General features: G+C 45.6%; 1 protein-coding gene and 1 long non-coding RNA gene across 4 annotated transcripts; one reads left to right on the plus strand and one right to left on the minus strand.

The window, feature by feature from the left end:
• lonp2 (lon peptidase 2, peroxisomal) lies at positions 1 to 26445 on the minus strand. 3 transcript variants are annotated; one of them, XM_021569811.3, is made up of 15 exons: positions 25994 to 26445; positions 21708 to 21960; positions 21092 to 21223; positions 20791 to 20913; positions 19935 to 20098; positions 17246 to 17340; positions 16453 to 16711; positions 14172 to 14313; positions 12225 to 12375; positions 11831 to 11957; positions 7930 to 8078; positions 6307 to 6440; positions 4929 to 5136; positions 4619 to 4809; positions 1 to 1092 (listed from the first exon to the last, which is right to left on the minus strand). In XM_021569811.3, the coding sequence occupies exons 1-15, from the start codon at positions 26224 to 26226 to the stop codon at positions 862 to 864; spliced, it is 2592 nt and encodes an 863-aa protein (XP_021425486.1). In that variant the 5' UTR covers positions 26227 to 26445; the 3' UTR covers positions 1 to 861. The 3 variants fall into 3 exon arrangements, 2 of the variants coding, with proteins under 2 accessions (XP_021425486.1, XP_021425478.1); XM_021569803.3 differs by having other exon boundaries at positions 7825 to 8078; positions 25994 to 26415; XR_016488019.1 differs by lacking the exon at positions 7930 to 8078 and having other exon boundaries at positions 25994 to 26415.
• Positions 13703 to 17209, plus strand: LOC118941448 (uncharacterized). The gene is made up of 2 exons (XR_005037655.2): positions 13703 to 13932; positions 16448 to 17209. It is a non-coding gene; the product is annotated as an uncharacterized LOC118941448 (long non-coding RNA).

A 26445-nucleotide genomic window follows, 5' to 3' on the forward strand; every position in this document is an offset into this window, starting at 1 on the left:
TTTGTATTGAAATTCTTTATTTTCATTATGCAACTGTTACAGGGCTATTTAGTGAGACTGTATCCCTTAGGAGTATGACATAGTATAGCTACTGTGCAATCACGCTCATCCTGTATCTACACATAAAATCATGTGTAAGCCATACCAGCAGAATTATCTGGATATTGAGCAGACCTCTGATGCTGATGCCAATTATGAAGCCTCTGTAAACATCATTCATTCAGTCATGTTAAATCTGAGGGACATGAACAGCATGGTCAAGGTCACCGGTCTTGTTATTTTCGTAGCCAGAGCTTTTACAGCAGAGCAACTGGAACAACTATCACTGACTAGTACTGTTACAATCCACATAAGCCCCACACTGTGGATTCTTCAGCCAGTTCCCAGAACAACCCAGTATGCAGCAGAGACAGTAGAACTAAGTGATTGATTGTCCTAACTCAGTCTGAACTCCACCAGGATCAGACCAGTCAGGTCATAAATGTTGAATGTCAGATCCAAATCCGCAACACCATGAAGGAAACGCAACAGGTGTTATAAGGGAGGGCACTAAATTTCAACCTGTCCTCTTTGTGTGAACTTAAAGAAAGTGTTGAAGTAGATAAAGAACATGTTTGCATCACAGAAGCCTCCTTACTAACAGATCAGTAACAACCACACCCTCCTTGATAACTGCCTGTTTATGCACCCACCACAAAGATAATGTGGTCAGTGTGTTTCTGCCTCATACAAATTAATATATGGAAGCGACAATGTGCTATGAGCTTTCCATATCCACCAGGAAGATGAATGGGAGTTCCTGTATGTTAGTCAGAGTGTGACATAGACCGTCTCTGAGTGGTAATATTACAGGGACCCATCTCACAGTTTGCTGACAATGTGTGGTAGAGTGAGAGGGTTGGACATTCCGGGGAACCCCCCATCGAAGGCTGCGTTCAGGACCTCGTCCAGATTGCTGGCTGTTACAAAGTCCAGCTCCTTCCGGACGTTAGCTGGGATCTCCTCCAGGTCCTTCTCATTGCGCTTTGGGATGATGACACGCTTCACCCCGGCCCTGTGAGCTGCCAGGACCTTGTCCTTGATCCCTCCCACCTGCAGACAGAATTAGGGCTGGCACAATTACCGTATAACTGACGGTTAAGGATGAAGACAGTTATGAAAATAAAATAACCTTGGGGGTTTTTGGGGACAAACTACTGGCCGGGCATTCGTGCGGTTGAGTCAGTTTCTGAGATAACTTGGACTCTTAACGCGATGAAACTTTGTTGCCCCTTGCTGAAACAAGTAAGGTGTTGTAGCAAACAATTAATAGAATGGGCTTGGAACCTCTAACCCTGGCAATTTGACTGGTAAACTCGCAATGTCTTCCTGGTATTGTGATGCAATCATTTCCATGGTAAAGTAGAATGCTCATTCAAATGATAACTATAGGGGTGAACGACTCCAGGATTTTGAGTCGTCTTTGGCTACGCACCACATTATTGCAGAGTCCTACTAGGAACACAAATGTTGTATTCTAATGAGGACTGGCATGAGCATGCTGCTGCCCATTTGCTTATCAACTTATAAAAGGCCTATTTTGTTTGAATATAGAAGATGTGTAGGAAGTAGATTATTTCAGAGATAATTCAGCTGTGTGCAGCCTTGACAGATTCCCATGGGATGATATGGCGCATTCTCCACGCTGATAAGCCTATTCTTTGATGTGTTGTGTACCCCTATTCGGACGGGACTAGTATTGATAGAGACGTTAGTCATGTAATTATTATGAAAGCATGCATATGTGTTATTCCAGAGGACAATTCACACAGGATTCATTATTTAAACATTTGTTAAAAAATATATATTCAATTGACTTATGACTGAGGCGGAGGTTTGTATTCTAGCAGTGAAGAAATGTCATGTCTAAACGATAATAGGCTACACTGATAAGTCATGCATGGCTGCCAAATGTATAGGTCTCCCCATCATATTTACACTGAAGTGTGATCATAATGCTTATTTTAGCAATCCATGGTAGACTTCCCTCCTAATAAATATGCCCCAGATTCTGCTGATTTGAGCTACTGGACAGTATTTGCATGAGAAAGTGAACTTGCCATTTCCAAAAAGTTTAGCTCAGTGGGGAATCGGGGATGCTCTGCTTTGCGATCTATTGACTAACTAGGACATCAACAGCCAGGGTTTCATTAAAAAAGCCGTAGGCACAATACCTTTCATCGCCCATTTAGGTGTAATTAAACTGACGTTTTGGCGATGTTCAACTTCAATTCACTGGCACAATTTAGAATAGCTTCGCCCTAGGCCAACTCATTGATGTACAGTCGTGGCCAAAAGTTTTGAGAATGACACAAATATTCATTTTCACTGCTGCCTCAGTGTCTTTAGATATTTTTGTCAGATGTTACTATGGAATACTGAAGTATAATTTTAAAAAATATTTTATGGACAATTACATGAAGTTGATGCAAAGAGTCAATATTTGCAGTGTTGACCCTTCTTTTTCAAGACCTCTGCAATCTGCCCTGGCATGCTGTCAATTAACTTCTGGGCCACATCCTGACTGATGGCATCCCATTCTTGCATAATCAATGCTTGAAGTTTGTCAGAAGATGTGGGTTTTTGTTTGTCCACCCACCTCTTGAGGATTGACCACAAGTTCTCAATGGGATTAAGGTCTGGGAAGTTTCCTGGCCATGGACCTAAAATATTGATGTTTTGTTCCCCCGAGCCACTTAGTTATCACTTTTGCCTAATGCCAAGGTGCTCCATCATGCTGGAAAATGCATTGTTCGTCACCAAACTGTTCCTGGATGGTTGGGAGAAGTTTCTCTTGGAGGATGTGTTGGTACCATTCTTTATTCATGGCTGTGTTCTTAGGAAAAATTGTGAGTGAGCCCACTCCCTTGGCTGAGAAGCAACACCACCCATGAATGGTCTCAGGATGCTTTACTGTTGGCATGACACAGGACTGAGGGTAGCGCTCACCTTGTCTTCTCCGGACAAGCTTTTTCCGGATGCCCCAAACAATCGGGTAAAATCCCCTTTCCCAGTCCTCAGCAGTCTGATATTTGCAGAATATCAGTCTGTCCCTGATGTTTTTCCTGGAGAGAAGTGGCTTCTTTGCTGCCCTTCTTGACACCAGGCCATCCTCCAAAAGTCTTCACCTCACTGTGCGTGCAGATGCACTCACACCTGCCTGCTGCCATTCCTGAGCAAGCTCTGTACTAGTGGTGCCCCGATCCCGCAGCTGAATCAACTTTAGGAGACGGTCCTGGAGCTTGCTGGACTTTCTTGGGCGCCCTGAAGCCTTCTTCACAACAATTGAACCGCTCTCCTTGAAGTTCTTGATGATCCGATAAATGTTGATTTAGGTGCAATCTTACTGGCAGCAATATCCTTGCCTGTGAAGCCCTTTTTGTGCAAAGCAATGATGACGGCACATGTTTCCTTGCAGGCAACCATGGTTGACAGAGAAAGAACAACGATTCCAAGCACCACCTTCCTTTTGAAGCTTCCAGTCTGTTATTCGAACTCAATCAGCATGACAGTGTGATCTCCAGCCTTGTCCTCGTCAACACGCACACCCGTGTTAACGAGAGAATCACTGACATGATGTCAGCTGGTCCTTTAGTGGCAGGGCTGAAATGCAGTGGAATTTTTTGGGGGGATTCAGTTAATTTGCATGGCAAAGAGGAATTGCAATTAATTGCATAGTCCATCTGACCACTCTTCATAACATTCTGGACTATATGCAAATTGCCATCATACAAACTTGGGCAGCAGACTTTGAAAATGTATATTTTATGTCATTCTCAAAACTTTTGGCCACGACTGTAAACTATACTTGAATATACTTTTGGTGAATTTACGAGGTATTTCAAGACAAAACATTGTGAGATACAGATTATCAGGACATAGCCTATACGCACGGTTCCGACTGTTTGCCTGCCCCTCTTGCTAGCTCGCCTGCTCTTTCTCTTCACTATGAAAGATGCCAGTGTGTGTGTTCAGTCTTCGGTCTGTTGCATGTTTGTAGCTTAGCCTACTCATTGATAGCCCCTACTTTAGTAAATATGCAAGAAATTGTGAGATACAGCTTTAGATTACCGATGCATAGCTCTGACTGCCTGGTGGCCGACCTGCCTACCTATGTCTGGCTGTGCCCTTCCCCTCGCTCTCCTTCACTAGCTCGCCCTTTCTTTGCTGTGAAAGATGCGAGTTTGTGTTCTCTGAAGTAGCCTATGGCAACTAGCCTAGTCAGTCTCCTCCGTTACAAAAATACTGAATCTTAGGGGTCGATTCCACTACGCACGACACCCAGAAATTGGAGTTGACGGGCAAGCAATCTATTATTTTGTAGTAGACACCCCACCACTAGTTAACTGCTCATGCAATGGAATGTATTTTGTAATGTCAGTTGAGTTGAATCAACAAATCACAGCACATATTGATGGGTACACTTCCTGCTTTGTTCATATGGGTACACACGCAATGGCTGCCAGTCCACACATTATGCCGTCATTGACTTGAATGGGGACTCCCATTCTTTTCATTCTATTTCTACTGCAGCACATGCAGTCCGGAGTGGAGGAAAGGATGTGTAGTTGTGTCTCACCGGCAGCACCAGGCCTCTCAGAGTGATCTCTCCAGTCATGGCCACATCGGACCGTACCAGGCGCCCACTGAACAGCGAGGCCAGGACCGTTACCATGGTGACTCCAGCCGATGGGCCGTCCTTTGTGACTGCTCCTGCTGGGAAGTGCAGATGGATGTCTGTCCCCTCAAGAGGATCTGAACCACCGACCACTACATCAGACAGACAGACACACACAGTCCTTCAGCCGTCATTGTGTATTGCTTTGATATGGACGTAAATGAGTAGCAAAGCTAAGGCAAAATGCATTTTGTTGTGTGTCTTCACTCACGGTTGGTCAGCTGGTAGGTCTTGGCATTGCTGCGCAGCCAGCTCATGGCCAGGTGGGCAGATTCCTTCATAACGTCACCCAGTTGTCCAGTCAGGGTCAGCTGGCCCTCACCCTCCATGCGGCTGGCCTCCACAAACATGATCTCCCCTCCCAGGGGGGTCCAGGCCAGGCCGACGGCCACGCCCGGCAGTGTCAGACGCTCCGACACCTGGACACGACCAGGGAGAGGAACACAGTCATCTACACTGAGTGTACAAAACAGGAACACCTGCTCTTTCCATGACCTAGACTGACCAGGTGAATCCAGGTAAAAACTATGATCCCTTATTGAGTTCACCTGTTAAATCCACTTCAAATCAGAGAAATGATGAAAGGAAGGAGACAGATTAAATATTTTTTTTTTTTTGAGTGTGTCAAGAACTGCAATGCTGCTGAATTTTTCACACACAGTTTCCCATGTGTATCAAGAATGGTCCACCACCCAAAGGACATCCAGCCAACTTGATACAACTGTGGGAAGCATTGGAGTCAACATGGGCCAGCATCCCTGTGGAACGCTTTCGACACCTTGTAGAGTCCATGCCGCAACAAATTTAGGTTGTTCTAAGGGCAAAGGGGGGTGCAACTCAATATTAGGAAGGTGTTGTTAATGTTTTGTATACTCAGTATATACAGACACCTAGGTACTGGATCTGTAGTCATCTACACACCACTGCTATATTAGCCAATAACACTGAGGTGAGAGTAAGAGTATGGGGTTTACTATGTTTGAAAACTAGTTGTAGTCCTCAGTATCCTATGCTCAGTGAGGACTAGAAGAATGCTGTGGTCTGCCTTCCCTCCAAATAACCCTCCTTCTGCTCTCCCTGCTGTACACACAACACAGGCACATTCCAGTCCCTCTGTGAGAGCTCGAGAGCCCCTCACCCCAACCCACTCCGCCCCCAAATCCCATGGGTATGAATGGAATGCTAAGCTACATTAGTAACATAAGTGTGTACTTTCTCCAGCACAGCTACACTGCTTTAAGCCTGCAGCAACAGCAACCTAATCACAAGTTGGCACATTTAGGTGCATCTATAGTACACTAGAGTACTGTTTTAAAGTTGCACCCTTCAAGTCTGCCAACTAGTACAGTTAGAAGTGCATGTTTATAGTTGTCTCTCACTCGCTCAAGAGGACCAATGTTATGGGTACATAAGAACACTTTGGCTTTAATTCTGCATGACAAGGCTTTTCTATACATGTGCTTCCCACAGTAGAGAATCATCCTGCTGTATTTGCTGCAATCTGCAATGTCATCATTCTCTCTCCAGTGCATCAGTCTTCTCAGTGCAGTGTGTTGGGCCAGACAGTGCCAACTCCTACCCTCTCTCACCTCCATCTCAAAGACGTGCGGCCCCAGGATGTCTTTCAACGCGATGTGGTCGATGACGATGGGCATATCTGGGGGCGCTGCCATGTCTGCCGACACCCCGTCAGGCTCCTCTGCCCTCCGCCCTCGCTTCCCCTCTGACACACACACACACACACACACACACGAGGTCAGAGAGAATGAGAACATAGAAAGCAGGTGAGCAAATTATAGAGATTAATAGAAATATTAGCAACAGCAAAAGTTCATTTGAGAGGTTGGAGAAGGATGTAAAACAACAAGGTGTGTGTGTGTGTGTGTGTGTGTGTGCACATAGTGCATGTCTGAGTGGTTGTTCTTGTACACAACACAGCCTCCCCAGACCTCTTATTATGCACATGCTGATCACTGGTCATGTGACCTGACTACCAATGCAAAGTGGATGAGGAGCATGGTGTTCCCCTCAACAGAGCTAGTCCATTCAGTGGCAACAATACACTGTAGCACAACACTATTTTACAAACACTTAATGGATAGTTAAAGAGGGGGGATAACTGAGGGCAGTCTTTATGGACTGACATATCTATGTAGTGAGTGAATGTGTAATATAAATCAGCTCTGACAGTCCCTCTTTGTGCTGTCTAGTGCCATGAAAGAAAACAAAGCGAGGGATGAAACGAAGGATACAACCAGGGGAGAGAGGTGGGCAAAGGAACAACAGCCGTGCTCCTAACTGGTCATGTGACAGCTGTCATGAGCCGCCAGTCATGGAGCAGCTGGTAGAGAAAAGAAAGACACAGACCCCCCTCCACAGCACGCACACACTCCTCCTCACAACTCTTTGTTCGGTCTGCCAATAATGTCACCGTTACCTGGCAACAGACAGCCATTTACACAAAGAGCAGAGGAAGAGTGTCATTCTCTCTTTTCATCTGCTGCTGTTTTGTAGTGGGAGTGGTTACACAGAAGCGAGGGGGCTGGGAGGGGGGGGGGCAGTCCAAATCTGTTTCAATAGGGCAACAGAGCCATAAAACCCCTCTGTTCTGCCCCCACTCCCCCCCCTCTCTCGGCTCAGGCCGTGTTAACTGCCAGTGTGATTTCTCCTGTTACACAAGAGCTGCTGCACAGAGACACTGGGGGAGGGAAGGCAGGGGGCATGTGGTCGTGAGGCCGTCTGTTAGCAGGATTACCCCCCCCCCCCATACCCTTCAGAAGGGGGATGACGTGTGTGTGTACTGTGTGTGAGCATGCGTGCCTTTATGTTTGAGAGGGCATTGTGCATTGGTCAGCAGATTTGTAGTCAGGGACTGCACAACCAACCAGCGGTGTGAAAGTGTGTGAGGTGACGGTGCTCACTGGAGGGAAGGAGGGAGCACCTGGTAGTGTACATAGTATGATATAGCCATGTCTGTTCCTAACAACTGAATTAGCTCCAGCCTCCAGGGGCAGATATTGTGATTTCACAGCTTGTCTGTGGGGAGTGCTAGTCTGTATTTATGCAGAATACAGCAGGCCACTGAGGCACTGCTGAGACCAGCTCACCACTGCAGTATGTTTGAGGGCAGGGCCTGATACTGTAGCTGTGCCAGTCAGTCAGTCCTCCCTCCTGCCCCACAGAGAGTGGCTTTCCCCTGCTGTTTTTTCTACCTCCGTGCTCAGCTCCCTGGGGGACGCTCTCAGCAGGCGCGGCCTCTGATTTGGTAACATTGTGACCCTCTGCGACCTTCACTGCCACTGCTCGACATATCGCACCGATCTTCCTCTCCAGGGACCGGACACCGGCCTCACGAGTGTACCTGCGTGCGCACACACACACACACACACACACACAGTTCCGCTATCATCAACCATGATGGTTAAAATGACAGTGTGACTGTTTGAGACATCACAATCTCCCCCCTGGCCATGCTGATAGGTGCTGGCCCCATCTGCAGCATGCTCTGATGTCCACAACACTAAGGATCTATCATGGTCCAAACACACCAACACAGTCGTAAGGAGGGCACGACAACGCCTCTTCCCCTCTGGAGACTGAAAATATTTGGCATGGGCCCTCAGATCCTCAAAAAGTTCCACAGCTGCACCATTGAGAGCATCTTGACTGGCTGCATCAAGATACGCTACAGAGGGTAATGCATACGGCCCAGTACATCACTGGAGTCGAACTCCCTGCCATCCAGGACCTCAATACCAGGCGGTGTCAGAGAAACGCCCTAAAAATTGTCACTCCATCCACCCAAGTCATAGACTGTTCTCTGCCACCGCACAGCAAAACGGTACTGTAGCGCTAAGACCAAAAGGCTCCTGAACAGCTTCTACCCCCAAACCATAAGACTGCTAAATACAATGAACAAAAATATAAAACGCAACATGTGAATTGTTGGTCCCATGTTTCATGAGCTGAAATAAAAGAACCCAGAAATGTTCCATGTGCACAAAAAGCTTATTTCTCTCAGATTTTGTGCACAAATTTGTTTACATCCCTGTTAGGGAGAATTTCTCAAGGCATATCAAGAAGCTGATTAAACAGCATGATCATTACACAGGTGCACCTTGTTCTGGGGACAATAAAATGCCACTACAATGTGCAGGTTTGTCACACAACACAATGCCACAGATGTCTCAGGTTGAGGGAGCATGGGATTGACATGCTGACTGCAGGAATGCCCATCAGAGCTGTTGCCAGATAATTTGTTCATTTCTCTACCATAAGCCACCTTCAACATCTTTTTAAAGAATTTGGCAGTACGTCCAACTGGCCTCACAACCGCAGACCACGTGTATCCACGCCAGCCCAGGACCTCCACATCCAGCTTCTTCACCTGCAGGATCGTCTGAGACCAGCCACCCGGGCAGCTGATGAAACCAAAGAATTTCTGCACAAACTGTCAGAAACCGTCTCAGGGAAGCTCATCTGTTTGCTCATCATCCTCACCAGGGTCATGACCTGACTGCAGTTAGGCGACATACTGTGGGCAAAGGCTAACCTTTGATGGCCACTGGCACGCTGGAGAAGTGTGCTCTTCCCTGGTTTGAATCCCGGTTTCAACTTTACCGGGCAGAAGGCAGGACCGTGTGTATGGCGTCGTGTGGGCGAGCAGTTTGCTGATGTCAACCTGGTGATCAGAGTGCCCCATGGTGTCAGTGGAGTTATGGTATGGCTACAAGCTATGGACAATAAACACAATTGCATTTAAATCGATGGCAATTTGAATGCACAGATACTGTGATGAGATCCTGAGGCCCATTGTTGTACCATTCATCCGCTGCCGTCATCTCATGTGTCAGTATGATGAGGCACGGCCCCATGTCGCAAGGATCTGTACACAATTCCTAGAAACTGAAAAGGTCGCAGTTCTTCCACGGCCTGCATGTCACCCATTGAGCATGTTAGGGATGCTCTGGATCGACGTGTACGATATACTGCATTTCAGTTCCTGCCAATATCCAACAACTTCACACAGCCATTGAAGAGTGGGACAACATTCCACAATCAACAGCCTGATTAACTCTATGTGAAGGAGATGTGTTGTGCTGCATGAGGCAAATGGTGGTTACACCAGATTCTGACTGGTTTTCTGATCCACGCCCCTACCTTTCTTTTTTTAAGGTATCTGTGACCAACAGATGCATATCTGTATTCCCAGTCATGTGAAATCCACAGATAAGGGCCTAATACATTAATTTCCATTGATCGATTTCCTTATGTAAACTGTAATTGGTGCATGTTGCGTTTATATTTTTGTTCAGTACAGTTAACCAAATAGCTACTCGGACTCTCCTTTTGACCACACGCTGCTGCTGCTACTGTCTATTATCTGCCTTGTTGGCTTGTCACTTTACCCCTACCTATATGAACATACACTATATATATACACGTCTTCAAATTAGTGGATTCAGCTATTTCAACCACACCCATTGCTGACAGGTGTATACAATTGAGCACACAGCCATGCAATCTCCATAGACAAACATTAGCAGTAAAATGGCCTTACTGAAGAGCTCAGTGACTTTCAACGTGGCACCGTCATAGGATGTCCTCTGTTGCAACACTCACTACAGAGTTCCAAACTGCTTCTGGAAGCAACGTCAGCACAATAACTGTTCGCCGGGAGCTTCATGAAATGTGTTTCCATGGCCGAGCAGCCGCACATAAGCCTAAGATCAACATGCGCAATGCCAAGCATCGGCTGGAGTGGTGTAAAGCTCGCCGCCATTGGCTCTGGATCAGTGGAAACGTGTTCTCTTGAGTGGTGATCATGCTTCACCATCTGGCAGTCCGATGGACGAATCCGGGTTTGGCGGATGCCAGGAGAACGCTACCTGCCTCAATGCTGTGCCAACTGTAAAGTCTGGTGGAGGAAAAATAATGGTCTGGGATGTTTTTTTAAATGTTTTATTTGTTAAATTTTACCCCTTTTTCTCCCCACTTTCGTGGTATCCAATTGTTGTAGTAGCTACTATCTTGTCTCATTGCTACAACTCCTGTACGGGCTCGGGAGAGACGAAGGCTGAAAGTCATGCGTCCTCCGATACACAACCCAACCAGCCGTACTGCTTCTTAACACAGCGCGCATCCAACCCGGAAGCCAGCCGCACCAATGTGTCGGAGGCTACACCGTGCACCTGGCAACCTTGGCTAGCGTGCACTGCGCCCGGCCCGCCACAGGAGTCGCTGGTGCGCGATGAGACAAGGAGATCGCTACCGACCAATCCCTCCCTAACCCGGACGACGCTAGGCCAATTGTGCGTCGCCCCACGGACCTCCCGATCGCGGCCGGTTACGGCAGAGCCTGGGCGCAAACCCAGGGACTCTGATGGGATGTTTTTCATGGTTCGGGCTAGGCCCCTTAGTTCCAGCGAAGGGAAATCTTAATGCTACAACATACAATGACATTCTACACGATTCTGTGCTTCCAACTTTGTGGCAAGTTTGGGGAAGGCCCTTTCCTGTTTCACCATGACAGAACCCTGACCTCAACCCCTTTGGAACGCTCAACATCAGTGCCCACCCTCACTAATGCTTGTGGCTGAATGGAAGCAAGTCCCCGCAGCAATGTTCCAACATCTAGTGGAAAGCCTTCCCAGAAGAGTGGAGGCTGTTATCGAAGCAAAGGAGGGACCGACTTAATGACCATGATTTTGGAATGAGACATTCGACGAGCAGGTGTCTATATACTTTTAGTCATGTCGTGTATCTACCTCAATTTCCTCGTACACCTGCACATCGACCCGGTACTGGTACCAAATGTAATACAGCAAAGTTACCATTGCTCATTTGTAATTTTCTATACAAAAAAAATATTTCTATTGCATTGTTGGCAAGTAAGAATTTCACTGTTTATCTACACCTGTTGTTTACAAAGCATGTGACAATAAAAATGTACCCGTGGGTGACCTCTGCGACCCGTCTTAACCTGTCTGGCTCTGGTAATCTCCCCCTTCTGTCCTGCTAGAACGATAGTCACTCCCCTCCTCTCTCTGACCTGCCACACTCCTAGCGTGTGTCAAGCACCCCCGGTGTATGTGTGAGTGTTTGTGTTCGTACTTGCTAATGATGTCCTGGGTGGTGTCCTGAGGTATCTGGAGCTGTTGGGGGGTGAGTCCATGCTGTTCTAGCTGATGGGGAATCAGGTGACGATGAGCTATCTCCACCTTCTCCTCCTGAGTGTACCCTGAGAGGACATCAGATACAGATCCAGAGAATGTAATAAACACCTCTTCCTGACAGGCCATTACCATATTTATCCAGGCTAACACCACATCAATCTCGGAGGGGAACTGCCCACTGTGTCTTGGGGCTACACCATGATGTGTGCTATTAATGTGTTAATAACCAGTTACATTGATTCTACATAAATCAATGGCCAAGACAGGTACTCAATGCCCCTTCAGCTGACCCCTCTGCCCAACAAGTTGACCCTTGACCTCTGGCCTCTGACCTTGCACCTGGAGGACCTCCATCCTGTCCAACAGGGCCGGAGGGATGGTGGCCGTGGAGTTGGCTGTAGCGATGAACAGGACCTGGGAGAGGTCGAAGGCCACGTTGAGGTAGTGGTCTGTGAAGCTGTGATTCTGCTCTGGGTCCAGGACCTGGTGGGAGTCAGGCAGACACAGAAGAGACTCAGTATTAGGAGCACAGCTAACACTCAGCAACAGGAATGCATATTTCATTATACTCAACTGGTTAGCGACCATTACTAATGAGCTGCATGTCTACCAGCTGCAGATGTAGAAACATTTACACTGTGTGTGTCTGTGAATTGTTGGTTCAGACTTCACACTGCCAGGGGCAATAAACAAATCATTCTGCTTTGCTTCCTCCCCCACATCCCTTCTCCTCCTCCCTGCTCTGCCTCTCTCTATCCCTCTGGGCACCCAAGCAGAGAGAGAGGAAGAAAAATAGAGAGAGTGAGAGGGAAAGTGGGAGTAAGAAGGTGGAATGTTGAATGCAGCAGAACAGTGGACCTGATGGGTAATTCTGTGACTGAGCCTGAAGTTTTGGTTTGGCTGTGATGTGTTCTGCAAACACTGGCTCACACAAAGCAGGACTACATTACCGCGCATGTCTACCTTACAGCGCGGGACTACATTACCGCGCATGTCTACATTACCGCGCATGTCTACATTACCGTGCAGGCGCAGAACTACATTACCGCGCAGGACTACATTACCACGCAGCACTACATTACCACACAGGACTACATTACCACACAGGACTACATTACCACACAGGACTACATTACCACACAGGACTACATTACCACACAGGACTACATTACCACACCAGTAGATAAAATGATTCAAGCAAACAAAGGGACAGAGGGAGCATGTGGAAGCATGTAAGACGGCTTTTGAACTAGGAGTGTGTGAAAGTGTGTGTAACAGAGAGAGACAGTGTGTGTGGCATGTCTGAGTAGTCCGCACCATTCCGAATTGGGGGTCAAGCTTGGACTTGAGGCTAGTGGGGCTCTTATCGGAGCTAGCTGTAATGCATTCCCAGAGATGAATCTTCTCCTGGTATCAGCAAGGCTATCACACTGCTGCAGATAGGTAGGTATCCCGCTCACCTAAACATAGCGACTCACGTCTTCAGGCCATTACACTAATTTAATTTGAGACTCCTCACATACATTCAGTGGTGAGTGAGTAGGAATGGTGCGCACTACTCAGACATGCCACACTCACTGTCTCTCTGTTACACACACTTTCACACACTCCTAGTTCAAAAGCCATCTTGCATGCTTCCACATGCTCCCTCTGTCCCTTTGTTTGCTTTAATCCTTTTATCTACTGGCGTGGTAATGTAGTCCTGTGTGGTAATGTAGTCCTGTGTGGTAATGTAGTCCTGTGTGGTAATGTAGTCCTGTGTGGTAATGTAGTCCTGTGTGGTAATGGAGTGAGTGAGTGAGTGAGTGAGTGAGTGAGTGAGTGAGTGTGGACACTACAGTGCTCATTTGTCTCCGTCCATCACTGTGATGGGGATTCTTAATCCCTCCTCTCCCATTGTGTTTCCAGGAGGTGAAGTGGGACGGTGATGCACCATAGGAGCTGATAACTCCAGCAGGAAGTGGAGCAGGACCAGGTGAACCAGCCGAGGTCACAGACCTACCTCCAGGGGACCTCTGGGTCTTTCTAGAGATCAGACAGGTGTTGACTTCATACATGCAGACTTATTTGATACTACTTGTTTCCTCCATCATCCTCTATATATAATCTACGTAGAATCGTATCCCTCTCTCTGCCTGGCTGTCTGGATGAGTCTCTGTCCATCTCCCTGTATCACTCAATCCCTCACTCCTTTCCTACCTCTTCCCCTTTGTACTCCATATTGTTTGTATCAGAGACCATGAAGCTGCCCCCTGGTCTGGAGGTCCCAGGTTTCTCACCTCCAACAGGGCAGAGGCAGGGTCTCCCTGCAGACTCTTGCCTAGCTTGTCCACCTCGTCCAGCAGGAAGACAGGGTTGTTGACTCCCACCGTCTTCAGCCCGTTGATGATGCGGCCAGGCATGCTGCCCACGTAGGTCCTCCTGGAGACAGGGAGCGAAAGGGCACCATGTCAGACAGAGAGACCAGTACATAGAGAACAGAAAATGGGGTGCAGAAAGGAAATGAAAGCAAAACAAGACAGGTGTGCAGTGAGATAATGATAGGACGGAGAGAGAATCAATGGAAGGAGAAAGACTAAAAACAAGGAAGCCAAAACAGGATGCTTAAACAACGTGCTGGACCATGTATACACAAACATCCTTGATCACGTCTCTCTGTTCCCACTCCCAGCCTACAAGCAGCAACTCAAGAGGGAGCCACCAGCACAGATAGTGAGGCACTGGACCGAGGGGGCTGCCTCAACACTGCAGGACTGTTTTGAAAATACTAATTGGAATATTTTCAAAGATTCATCCACCCAGGACTCATCCATCAACATTGTGGAATATACACTACATGGCCAAAAGTACATGACCGCTCGTCGAATATTTCATTCCAAAATCACAGGCATTAATATGGAGTTGCTCCCCCATTTGTTGCTATAACAGCCTCTTATAGGAAGGCTTTCCACTAGGTGTTGGAACTTTGCTGTGGGGACTTGCTTCCATTCAGCCACAAGAACATTGGTTAGGTCAGACACTGACATAGGGTGATTAGGCCTGGCTCACAGTCAGCGTTCCAATTCATCCCAAAGGTGTTCGATGGGGTTGAGGTCAGGCCTCTGTGCAGGCCAGTCAAGTTCTTCTACACCGATCTTGTCAAACCATTTCTGTACGAACCTCGCTTTGTGCACAGGGGAAATGTCACGCTGAAACAGGAAAGGGCCTTCCCCAAACTGTTGCCACAAAGTTTGAAGCACAGAATCGTCTAGAATGTCATTGCATGCTGTAGCGTTCGGATTTCCCGTCACTGGAACTAAGGGGCCAAGTCCGAACCATGAAAAACTTCACAGTTGGAACTATGCATTGGGACAGGTAGCGTTCTCCTGGCATCCGCCAAACCCAGATTCGTCCATGGGACTGCCAGATGATGAAGCGTCACAGAGGAAGGCATTTCCACCGCTCCAGAGTCCAATGGCAGTGAGCTTTACACCACTCCAGCCGACGCTTGGCATTGCGCATGTCGATCTTAGGCTTGTATGCGGCTGATTGGCCATGGATACCCATTTCATGAAGCTCCCGACTAACAGTTATTGTGCTGAAGTTGCTTCCAGAGGCAGTTTGGAGCTCAGTAGTGAGTGTTGCAACCAAGGACAGACGATTTTTACACATCGACTCTGCACCGGTACTCCTTGAGATTGTTATTAATTGTGTTACTATTTTTATTTGCACATTCTTACTTTAACTCTGCATTGTTGGGAAAGGGCTCGTAAGTAAGGATTTCACAGTCTACACCGCTTGTATTCTCCGTATTTGATTTTAAAATTACACAAACACTACACTACAGCACAGCACACAAACACCATGTAAGGTGGAACCAGCATGAACCTAACTCACATCCCGGCCCCACACTTATATGTATACACAAATGCGCTATGCAACCTGAAACCACATCAAAACACACAACAGGCAGCTTCCTAAACTGCAGTGGTGGGTGGTTTGGTGTCACAATTGATGCATGAGACTAGATACTGGGGGCTATGGATGAACTCAGAGACTGGCTGAGAGACACAGGAAGGACCTGCTGGCTGAGATGTCATCATCCCGCCGAGTCTCCATAGTGACAGGCGAACCATTTGAACATGAAAGATTACATCATGCTTCCACTCCTAGTTTTCCCTCTCAGGATTACTCACAGAGGGCTGTATACAAAACATTAGGAACACCTGCTCGTTCCAGGACAGACTGACCAGGTGAATCCTTGTTAAAAATCTATATTTTTACCCCTTTTTCTCCACAATTCTGTGGTATTCAATTGGTAGTTACAGTCTTGTTACATCGCTGCAATTCCCGTACGGACTCGGGAGAGGCGAAGGTTGAGAGCCGCGCATCCTCCAAAACACAACCCAACCAAACGGCACTGCTTCCAAACGGCACTGGACTTACCCTCCCCACTCGCTTAAGTCAGAATATAATATCTATAGGGGTTTCATTTCCTGTGCAGAATACAATTTACAGACACAGCTGCTTGCCTGCCCACCTATTAATCCCCACCTCCGTTCTCTGCCCTCTCCAGTGTACCTGTGCCCACGGATGTCAGACTGGTCACACACCCCTCCCAGGGCAATGCGGTGGAACTCCCTGCCCAGGGTACGGGCGATGGAGCGCCCCACACTGGTCTTTCCCACCCCAGGCGGCCCCACGAAGCACAGGATGGGCCCCTTGAGGGTGCTCTTCAGCTGCCTCACAGCCAGGTACTCCAGCACTCTCCTCTTCAGCTTCTCCATGGCATAGTGGTCACTGTCCAACAGCACCCGCGCAGCACGGATATCAAGACAGTCTGCAGAGACAATGCAGATCAGGGTTTAATTCCAACACCGTGAATATTGTCAAAGAGCTTATCTAATGTCAACCAAGTGATTAAGATAACCATTCATCTAGATTGTAATAACAAGTATTGTTTTATGTCGCTACATGACTAAGCAGACATATGGTATGGACTCCCCTGTGTGGTAATGCTGAATCATCTAAATGTCCCCAATACTCTCAGTGTCTAATGACTGGCTATAGAGGACAAAGCAACCAGTGACAAAATATGATATTGAGCTCCCTCCAGTGGTAGAAGCCTTTAATCCCATTTTGAACAGAGTTCAAAAAAGAGAGCTGTGGTGGACTTCCTCGGGGTACACTTTGGTTTCTACCCCTTGTCCCCAAAAAATGCCCTATCCCATTAGAGATTTTCAAGGTATAACGTGCATATGATGTGCTCTGTATGTATGGATATGTACATTTCTAAGTTCAAAGAATAAAGTGTAAAAGAATAAAGAAATGAATCTGAGATTGTAGTGGTGTCATAGTGGTGTACTGTGCATACCTGTGGTACTTTTGCTCCAGGGCAATTCCACCATAAGATCCAGGTAGTTTCGGGTGAGAGCGTACTCTGGCATGGACTGGGGCATCTTCTTCAATCTGTGTAGATTATCATACAGTGCCTTCAGAAAGTATTCCCACACCATTACTGTTTCCAAATGTTGTTGTGTTACAGCCGGAATATAACATGTATTACATGGAGATGTTGTGTCACTGGACTACACACCATACCCCATAATGTCAAAGTGGAATTATGTTTTAAGAAATGTTTACAATGAATAACAAATGAAAAGCTGATATGTTTTGAGTCAATAAGTATTCAAACCCTTTTGTTATGACGAGTCTAAATACATTCAGGAGTAAAAATGTGCTTAACAAGTCAAATAATGAGTTGATTGCATGGACTCAATGTGTGCATTGATAGTGTTTAACATGACTTTTGAATGGCTATACCTCATCTCTGTACCCCACACATACAGATAATGGCAAGGTCCCTCAGTCGAGCAGTACATTCCGAAAACAGATTCAACCACAAATACCAGAAGGGCACCTATTGGTAGACATCGAATATCCCTTTGAGCATGGTGAAGTTATTCATTACGCTTTGGAAGGTGTATCAATACACCCAGTCACTACAAAGACACAGGCGTCCTTCCTAACTCAGTTGCCAGAGAAGAATTTCACCACAAGGCCAATGGTGACTAAAGTTACAGAGTTGAATAGCTGTGATAGGAGAAAACTGAGGGTGGATCAACAACATTGTAGTTAGTCCACAATACTTACCTAAATGACAGAGTGAAACGAAGGAAGCTTGTATAGAATAAAAAATATTCCAAAACATGCATCCTGTTCACAATAAGGCACTAAAGTAAAAGTGCAAAAAATGTGGCAAAGAAATTAACTGTCCTGAATACAAAGTGTTATTTTTGGGGCAAATTCAACACAACACATTACTGAGTACCACTCTTCATATTTTCAAGCATGGTGGTGGCTACATCATGTTATGGGTATGATTGTCATCGGCAAGGACTGGGGAGTTTTTTTTAGGATAATAATAAACCAAATTCGGCTAAGCACTGGGAAAATCCTAGAGGAAAATCTGGTTCAGTCTGCTTTCCAACAGACACTGAGACAAATTGACCTTTCAGCAGGACAATAAACTAAAACAAATGGCAAATATACACTGGGGTTGGGGACACAAACACACAATGCATAGTCCGGGTAGCCATTTGATTAGTGTTATGGCTTGGGGATAATAAAAGCGCTGAGCAGAAGCCTTTTTGTCCTAGACTTGGCACTCCGGGACCGCTTGCCATGCGGTAGTAGAGAGAACAGTCTATGACTGGGGTGGGGTCTTTGACAATTTTTAGGGCCTTCCTTTGACACCACCTGGTGTAGAAGTCCTTGATGGTAGGAAGCTTGGCCCCAGTGATGTACTGGGCCGTACGCACTACCCTCTGTAGTGCCTTGCGGTCGGAGGCTGAGCAGTTGCCGTACCAGGCAGTGATGCAACCAGTCAGGATGCTCTCGATGTTGCAGCTGTAGAACCTTTTGAGGATCTGAGCACCCATGCCAAATCTTTTCAGTCTCCTGAGGGGGAATAGGTTCTGTCATGCCCACTTCACGACTGTCTTGGTGTGTTTGGACCATTCTAGTTTGTTGGTGATGTGGACACCAAGGAACTTGAAGCTCTCAACCTGCTCCACTACAGTCCCGTCGATGAGAACGGGGGCGTGCTCGGTCCTCCTTTTCCTGTAGTCCACAATTATCTCCTTTGTCCTGATCACATTGAGGGAGAGGTTGTTATTCTTGCACCACCCAAGCCAGGTCTCTGACCTCCTCCCTGTAGGCTGTCTCATCATTGTCAGTGATCAGGCCTACCACTGTTGTGTCATCTGCAAACTTAATGAAGGTGTTGTAGTGCCTGGCCATGCAGTTGTGAACAGGCATGACCAAGATGACATTGAATGTTCCTTGTTACAGTTGATGTTGCCATGTTACAATTGATGTTGCCATGTTACAGCTGACTTAAATATGCTTGAAAATCTATGGCAATAATTGAAAATGGCTGTCTGGCAATGACCAACAACCAAGTTGACAGAGCTTGACAAATTCTTTCAAGAATAATGTGCAACTTGTTTACATTCCAGGTGTGAAAAGCTCTTAGAGAGACTTACCCAGAAAGACTCACAGCTGTAATTGCTGTCAAAGGTGATTCTAACATGTATTGACTTGGGGTTGAATACTTATGCAAATGAGATATTTCTGCATTTCCTTTTCAAAAAATGTGCAAACAATTCTAAAAACATGTTTTCACTTTGCCATTATGGTGTATAGTGCAAAGATTCAGGCCTTAACACAACAAAATGTAGAATAAGTCAAGGGGTATGAATACTTTTTGAAGGCACTGTATGTAATCAAGATGTATTAGTGTTGTATTTTTCATTAATTATTTTACAAATGTTAGAATTTTTCTTCCACTTTGACAGAGTATTTGTGTAGATCGTTGACAACAAAAAAATTAGAAGTACATTTTTATCCCATGGGTTGTGAATTCTTTCTGAAGGCATTGTTTGTGTCAATGCCACTACTATGGAAATATACACACATAATGTACACACACACTGCCAGTGTCCCCAAATAACCAGGAAGTCTGAATCCATTGGAATGTAAGGTAAATAAACTGTGGGTACCTTTTGAGCTCTTTGAGGCAGACACGCAGGGCAGGCTCTGGCATATTCGCTCCTTTAACCTTCCTCTCCAGGACAGCTGTGTCATCGCCATCCTCATCATCACCCTCTTCATCCAAGGAGAACTGACGACCAGGAAGCACACCGCCTTTACGTACAGCCAGCACCTGAGAGATGGGGATAGAAGAGTGCCAAGCATGAGGCATACTGTATAATCGCTGCATTTCAATTCTAAGCAGGCACTGCCTCTGATCTTTTAGCATGCCCACAAGTGTGACACTTTTTCCTAGAAGAAATGCTAACAGTTGAGTAGTCGTGTCATTCAAGCGTCAGTATGCTTCAGTTCGGCTGGCGGCTAGCCGAATAGCCAAACTGAGCGAGTGTGCTTGCATACTCCCTTAAAAGACCTTCGCTTGAAAAACAAGAAAAAAATTGACAATAGTACTGTTTGTCCCCTTTGAGAAGCCATAGCCAGTATACACTGCCTCAAACTGGTCATAATTAATCTAAGACAACATAAAAATTAAAGAGATTTCTTGAGTTTTTGCAGAGATCTTGGACACACAATTTTACATCTAACTAAGATGTTAGGTGCAGTTTTCTCAATAAAAAAATGTGCATGAAAACAAGTCATCTCTCGTTGAATGACAACAAAGACTGTTGAAGAATCCCTACAGTTGACCAATCACGGACGAAGACTTTGGCACCCGAACTTCGGCTGGCCTCGAAGTTGTGTGTCCCAGAACAGCCCAAAAAAAAAAAAAACTTACTGGAGTCCAGAACGAACAAAAACGTTGTCATAATATATGCACAAACTCTTCCGAACTGTTTTGGCTGGGAAGCATGCGAACGCCTTTACCCTTTTGTCATCGTCTAGTCTTGGTTTTCTGGTCTTCTGCAGCAGTTTGAGACCCTCAATCTGTCTGGTCAGCAGGGGAAGAGTCTTCTTAAAACGTTCCTCCAGACTCACTGCATCCAGAACCTGCATGTCCACATACATATCACTGTAAGTGTATAACAGAAAGCAGGAAGAGACGCATATAGCTGATACATTCATGCCCTTACACAGGGATGTGAATAAAAAAATATTTGACATTCCTAAAAACAACACGGTACGTGAATGAACAAGCACCCACAGACACAGAAACACATTGCTCTACCTGGAGCTTCTCTTTGTTGGAGGTATGAATCATAGAAGCCAGGACATCAGGCAGGGTCTCCCTGGGGAGGCTGTCCAAGAGCCTTCTCAACTTGGCCACCACAGGAACAGACATGTCCAACATGCCTACCAACTAACACAGACACACAGAGAGGAAAGACAACATAGTGAAGAGAAACAGTGGACAGATATGAAACACGGACAGTGGTGGAGATCAGAAATCAAGGTCTGTGTGGACAACAGGCAGTACATCTGTCTACGTAAACACATACCATGACATACATTACATAGGTGGATAATATTCTGTACATTTACAGAAGTGTAGCCTAGCCTATTACCCACATTGGAGGAATCCTCATTGGCTATGCTAAAAGAACATAAAGTCATAGCTTCTGGTCCTGTGTCGCTCAGTGAGTGTGATGCTAACACGAGAGCTGTGGGTTCGAGTCCCGATGGGGTCAAATACTAAAAATACATACATTCACGGTTACTGTAATATTAGTGGCTTTGGATAAAAACATCTGCTAAATGGTATATTATTTTTATAGGACACACATACTGTAGATTATATTACTGAACGTCAGGGATGCTGCTCCTGCACTGTCTGTCACACCCACCTGCACAGCGGCCTGGTAGAACCTCTGGGACAGCTCCCCCAGCTCTCCATCTGGCCCGGGTGCCTCAGACATCTCGTCTGGGCTGGTGTACTGCTCCAGCTTATCCAGTTGCTCCACCTCAGCCAAGGGGAAGGGCCCCTCCTTCAGCAGTTGGGCCACGCGGAAGCGACACAGCCCTGTGATGAGCAGTGTGTAGTGGGGCTTGGGCCAGTTACTGCCCACTACCTGCACCGCCAGCCCCGCCGTGCCAATACTAATAAGGGAGCGGTAATTACAGAATAGTATGAGGCGAGGAAAAACATAATCGTCCTTCCCAAATGACACCCTACTCCCTATACAGTGCATTACGGAAAAGGGTGCCACTTGAGTTGCGGTCTCTGACCATAACATCTACAACACAGCTAGTGAACAGACAGTCAAATCCAAAAGAGTAAGATACAGTGGGGCAAAAAAGTATTTAGTCAGCCACCAATTGTGCAAGTTCTCCCACTTAAAAAGATGAGGCCTGTAATTTTCATCATAGGTACACTTCAAATATGACAGACAAAATGAGACAAAAAATCCAGAAAATCACATTGTAGGATTTTTAATGAATTTATTTGCAAATTATGGTGGAAAATAAGTATTTGGTCAATAACAAAAGTTTATCTCAATACTTTGTTATATACCCTTTGTTGGCAATGACAGAAGTCAAAAGTTTTCTGTAAGTCTTCACAAGGTTTTCACACACTGTTGCTGGTATTTTGGCCCATTCCTCCATGCAGATCTCCTCTAGAGCAGTGATGTTTTGGGGCTGTTGCTGGGCAACAAAGACTTTCAACTCCCTCCAAAGATTTTCTATGGGGTTGAGATCTGGAGACTGGCTAGGCCACTCCAGGACCTTGAAATGCTTCTTACGAAGCCACTCCTTCGTTGCCCGGGCTGTGTGTTTGGGATCATTGTCATGCTGAAAGAGCCAGCCACGTTTCATCTTCAATGTCCTTGCTAATGGAAGGAGGTTTTCACTCAAAATCTCACAATACATGGCCCCATTCATTATTTCCTTTACACGGATCAGTCGTCCTGGTCCCTTTGCAGAAAAACAGCCCAAAAGCATGATGCTTCCGCCCCCATGCTTCACAGTAGGTATGGTGTTCTTTGGATGCAACTCAGCATTCTTTGTCCTCCAAACACAACGAGTTGAGTTTTTACCAAAAAGTTCTATTTTGGTTTCATCTGACCATATGACATTCTCTCAATCTTCTTCTGGATCATCCAAATGCTATCTAGCAAACTTCAGACGGGCCTGGACATGTCCCCCTGCTTAAGCCAGTACATGTCTGGCACTGCAGGATTTGAGTCTCTGGCGGCGTAGTGTTACTGATGGTAGGCTTTGTTACTTTGGTCCCAGCTCTCTGCAGGTCATTCACTAGGTCCCCCCGTGCGGTTCTGGGATTTTTGCTCACCGTTCTTGTGATAATTTTGACCCAACGGGGTGAGACCTTGCGTGGAGCCCCAGATCGAGGGAGATTATCAGCGGTCTTGTATGTCTTCCATTTCCTAACAAATGCTCTCACAGTTGATTTCTTCAAACCAAGCTGCTTACCTATTGCAGATTCAGTCTTCCCAGTCTGGTGCAGGTCTACAATTTTGTTTCTGGTGTCCTTTGACAGCTCTTTGGTCTTGGACATAGTGGAGTTTGGAGTGTGACTGTTTGAGGTTGTGGACAGGTGTCTTTAATACTGATAACAAGTTCAAACAGGTGCCATTAATACAGGTAACGAGTGGAGGACAGAGGAGCCTCTTAAAGAAGAAGTTACAGGTCTGTGAGAGCCAGAAATCTTGCTTGTTTGTAGGTGACCAAATACTTATTTTCCACCATAATTTGCAAATAAATTCATTTAAAATCCTACAATGTGATTTTCTGGATTTTTTTTCTCATTTTGTCTGTCATAGTTGAAGTATACCTATGATGAAAATTACAGGCCTCTCATCTTTTTAAGTGGGAGAACTTGCACAATTGGTGGCTGACTAAATGCTTTTTTGCCCCACTGTATGTGATTAATGTTGTGCCAGAGAAAATTGTGAATTATCAACATGATTTAACATTGGCATCCTACTTCAGTTGTTGCAGTTACAGTGCCTTGCGAAAGTATTCGGCCCCCTTGAACTTTGCGACCTTTTGCCACATTTCAGGCTTCAAACATGAAGATATAAAACTGTATTTTTTTGTGAAGAATCAACAACAAGTGGGACACAATCATGAAGTGGAACGACATTTATTGGATATTTCAAACTTTTTTAACAAATCAAAAACTGAAAAATTGGGCGTGCAAAATTATTCAGCCCCTTTACTTTCAGTGCAGCAAACTCTCTCCAGAAGTTCAGTGAGGATCTCTGAATGATCCAATGTTGACCTAAATTACTAATGATGATAAATAAAATCCACCTGTGTGTAATCAAGTCTCCGTATAAATGCACCTGCACTGTGATAGTCTCAGAGGTCCGTTAAAAGCGCAGAGAGCATCATGAAGGTCAAGGAACACACCAGGCAGGTCCGCGATACTGTTGTGAAGAAGTTTAAAGCCGGATTTGGATACAAAAAGATTTCCCAAGCTTTAAACATCCCAAGGAGCACTGTGCAAGCGATAATATTGAAATGGAAGGAGTATCAGACCACTGCAAATCTACCAAGACCTGGCCGTCCCTCTAAACTTTCAGCTCATACAAGGAGAAGACTGATCAGAGATGCAGCCAAGAGGCCCATGATCACTCTGGATGAACTGCAGAGATCTACAGCTGTGGGAGACTCTGTCCATAGGACAACAATCAGTCGTATATTGCACAAATCTGGCCTTAATGGAAGAGTGGCAAGAAGAAAGCCATTTCTTAAAGATATCCATAAAAAGTGTTGTTTAAAGTTTGCCACAAGCCACCTGGGAGACACACCAAACATGTGGAAGAAGGTGCTCTGGTCAGATGAAACCAAAATTGAACTTTTTGGCAACAATGCAAGACGTTATGTTTGGTGTAATAGCAACACAGCTCATCACCCTGACCACACCATCCCCACTGTCAAACATGGTGGTGGCAGCATCATGGTTTGGGCCTGCTTTTCTTCAGCAGGGACAGGGAAGATGGTTAAAATTGATGGGAAGATGGATGGAGCCAAATACAGGACCATTCTGGAAGAAAACCTGATGGAGTCTGCAAAAGACCTGAGACTGGGACGGAGATTTGTCTTCCAACAAGACAATGATCCAAAACATAAAGCAAAATCTACAATGGAATGGTTCAAAAATAAACATATCCAGGTGTTAGAATGGCCAAGTCAAAGTCCAGACCTGAATCCAATCGAGAATCTGTGGAAAGAACTGAAAACTGCTGTTCACAAATGCTCTCCATCCAACCTCACTGAGCTCGAGCTGTTTTGCAAGGAGGAATGGGAAAAAATTTCAGTCTCTCGATGTGCAAAACTGATAGAGACATACCCCAAGCGACTTACAGCTGTAATCGCAGCAAAAGGTGGCGCTACAAAGTATTAACTTATGGGAGCTGAATAATTTTGCACGCCCAATTTTTCAGTTTTTGATTTGTTAAAAAAGTTTGAAATATCCAATAAATGTCGTTCCACTTCATGATTGTGTCCCACTTGTTGTTGATTCTTCACAAAAAAATACAGTTTTATATCTTTATGCTTGAAGCCTGAAATGTGGCAAAATGTCGCAAAGTTCAAGGGGGCAGAATACTTTCGCAAGGCACTGTATTAAAGCATAGGAGGGACACATATTGCTACTTAGTAACCAGTGAACTAACATGGTTGTATCCTGCTAAATGCAAGGTTAAAGTCCATCTGAAGTTCAAACGACCATTCTAGAACAACTTACAGGAGAAAGCAAAGGGAAAAAGTTTAAATTTCACTTTCAAAAATGTAAAGCATAATTTAGCAATCAAGTTAGTCCTATTTTCAAGAATCAATTAAAGGAATTCTTAGTAAGAAATCATATAACATCGCTTACAGATGTTACACCATCGTAAAGATTTCGGAACATTCAAACAACATCTAGTGATATAATAGACAGGACATGGCATAGTTTCCATTGAGTGAAGTTCATGTACACTAGCTAGCTTTTCTCAACGTGACATTTAACTGACAGTGGTTGTTGTACAGCTTGCTAACTTAGTTACATCATAGCTCTACTACCGCTTGACTACAACAGGTAGCTGTTAGGCCTGCACTTGGCAGGCACAAAGACATGTTGAGATGTCATGTAAAATAGCAGAATTAGCTAACTACTGTTACCTACCTATGCAAGGTGGGGAGATCTTCAGTATCGTATTCAGGATCTCGGGTGTTAGGGATCACGCCGATGATGGTGCTCTTCAGCGAGGTCCCCTTCAGCAGTCTGTTTTTCACCAGATGCATGTTCCTCGCCGTTTCAACACTGATCCGCATCGTCGAGCCTGGCAAAAGCACCCCTTCATGGGTCAACAGCAGAGGCAGTCGACTTGGGATTTGGATACCGCTGTTGGATGACATTATTTGATGTTTTCCCAGCTACCGATCTTCAGGTCAATATGGACAAAATGTATAGTACTTCTTTCTAAATCGGGTGACGACTAGGGCGAATGTCACAACATTGCAAACTACGGCGTGCAGTAGGGGACAAACGCCCTCTGCTGGTCAAATGCATTGACATGTAAGCGCAACGCTCAATTAATTGCCAGTGGAGTTTTCCGATGAGAATGTTTCCAAATT

The sequence above is a fragment of the Oncorhynchus mykiss genome, chromosome 2 (genome assembly GCF_057628025.1).
Source record: "Oncorhynchus mykiss isolate SJ-2025 chromosome 2, ASM5762802v1, whole genome shotgun sequence".
Classification (NCBI taxonomy): Eukaryota; Metazoa; Chordata; class Actinopteri; order Salmoniformes; family Salmonidae; genus Oncorhynchus; species Oncorhynchus mykiss.

Coding starts and splice junctions, on each gene's coding strand:
- lonp2 (XM_021569803.3), bottom strand. CDS start 26,226: ATGTCATCCAACAGCGGTATCCAAATCCCAAGTCGACTGCCTCTGCTG. Junction 11,958..12,224: donor GGAGGTCCTCCAGGTGCAAG/GTCAGAGGCCAG, acceptor ATGTCCTCTCAG/GGTACACTCAGGAGGAGAAG. Junction 6,441..7,824: donor CCCTCAAACATACTGCAGTG/GTGAGCTGGTCT, acceptor TGTGTGTGTCAG/AGGGGAAGCGAGGGCGGAGG.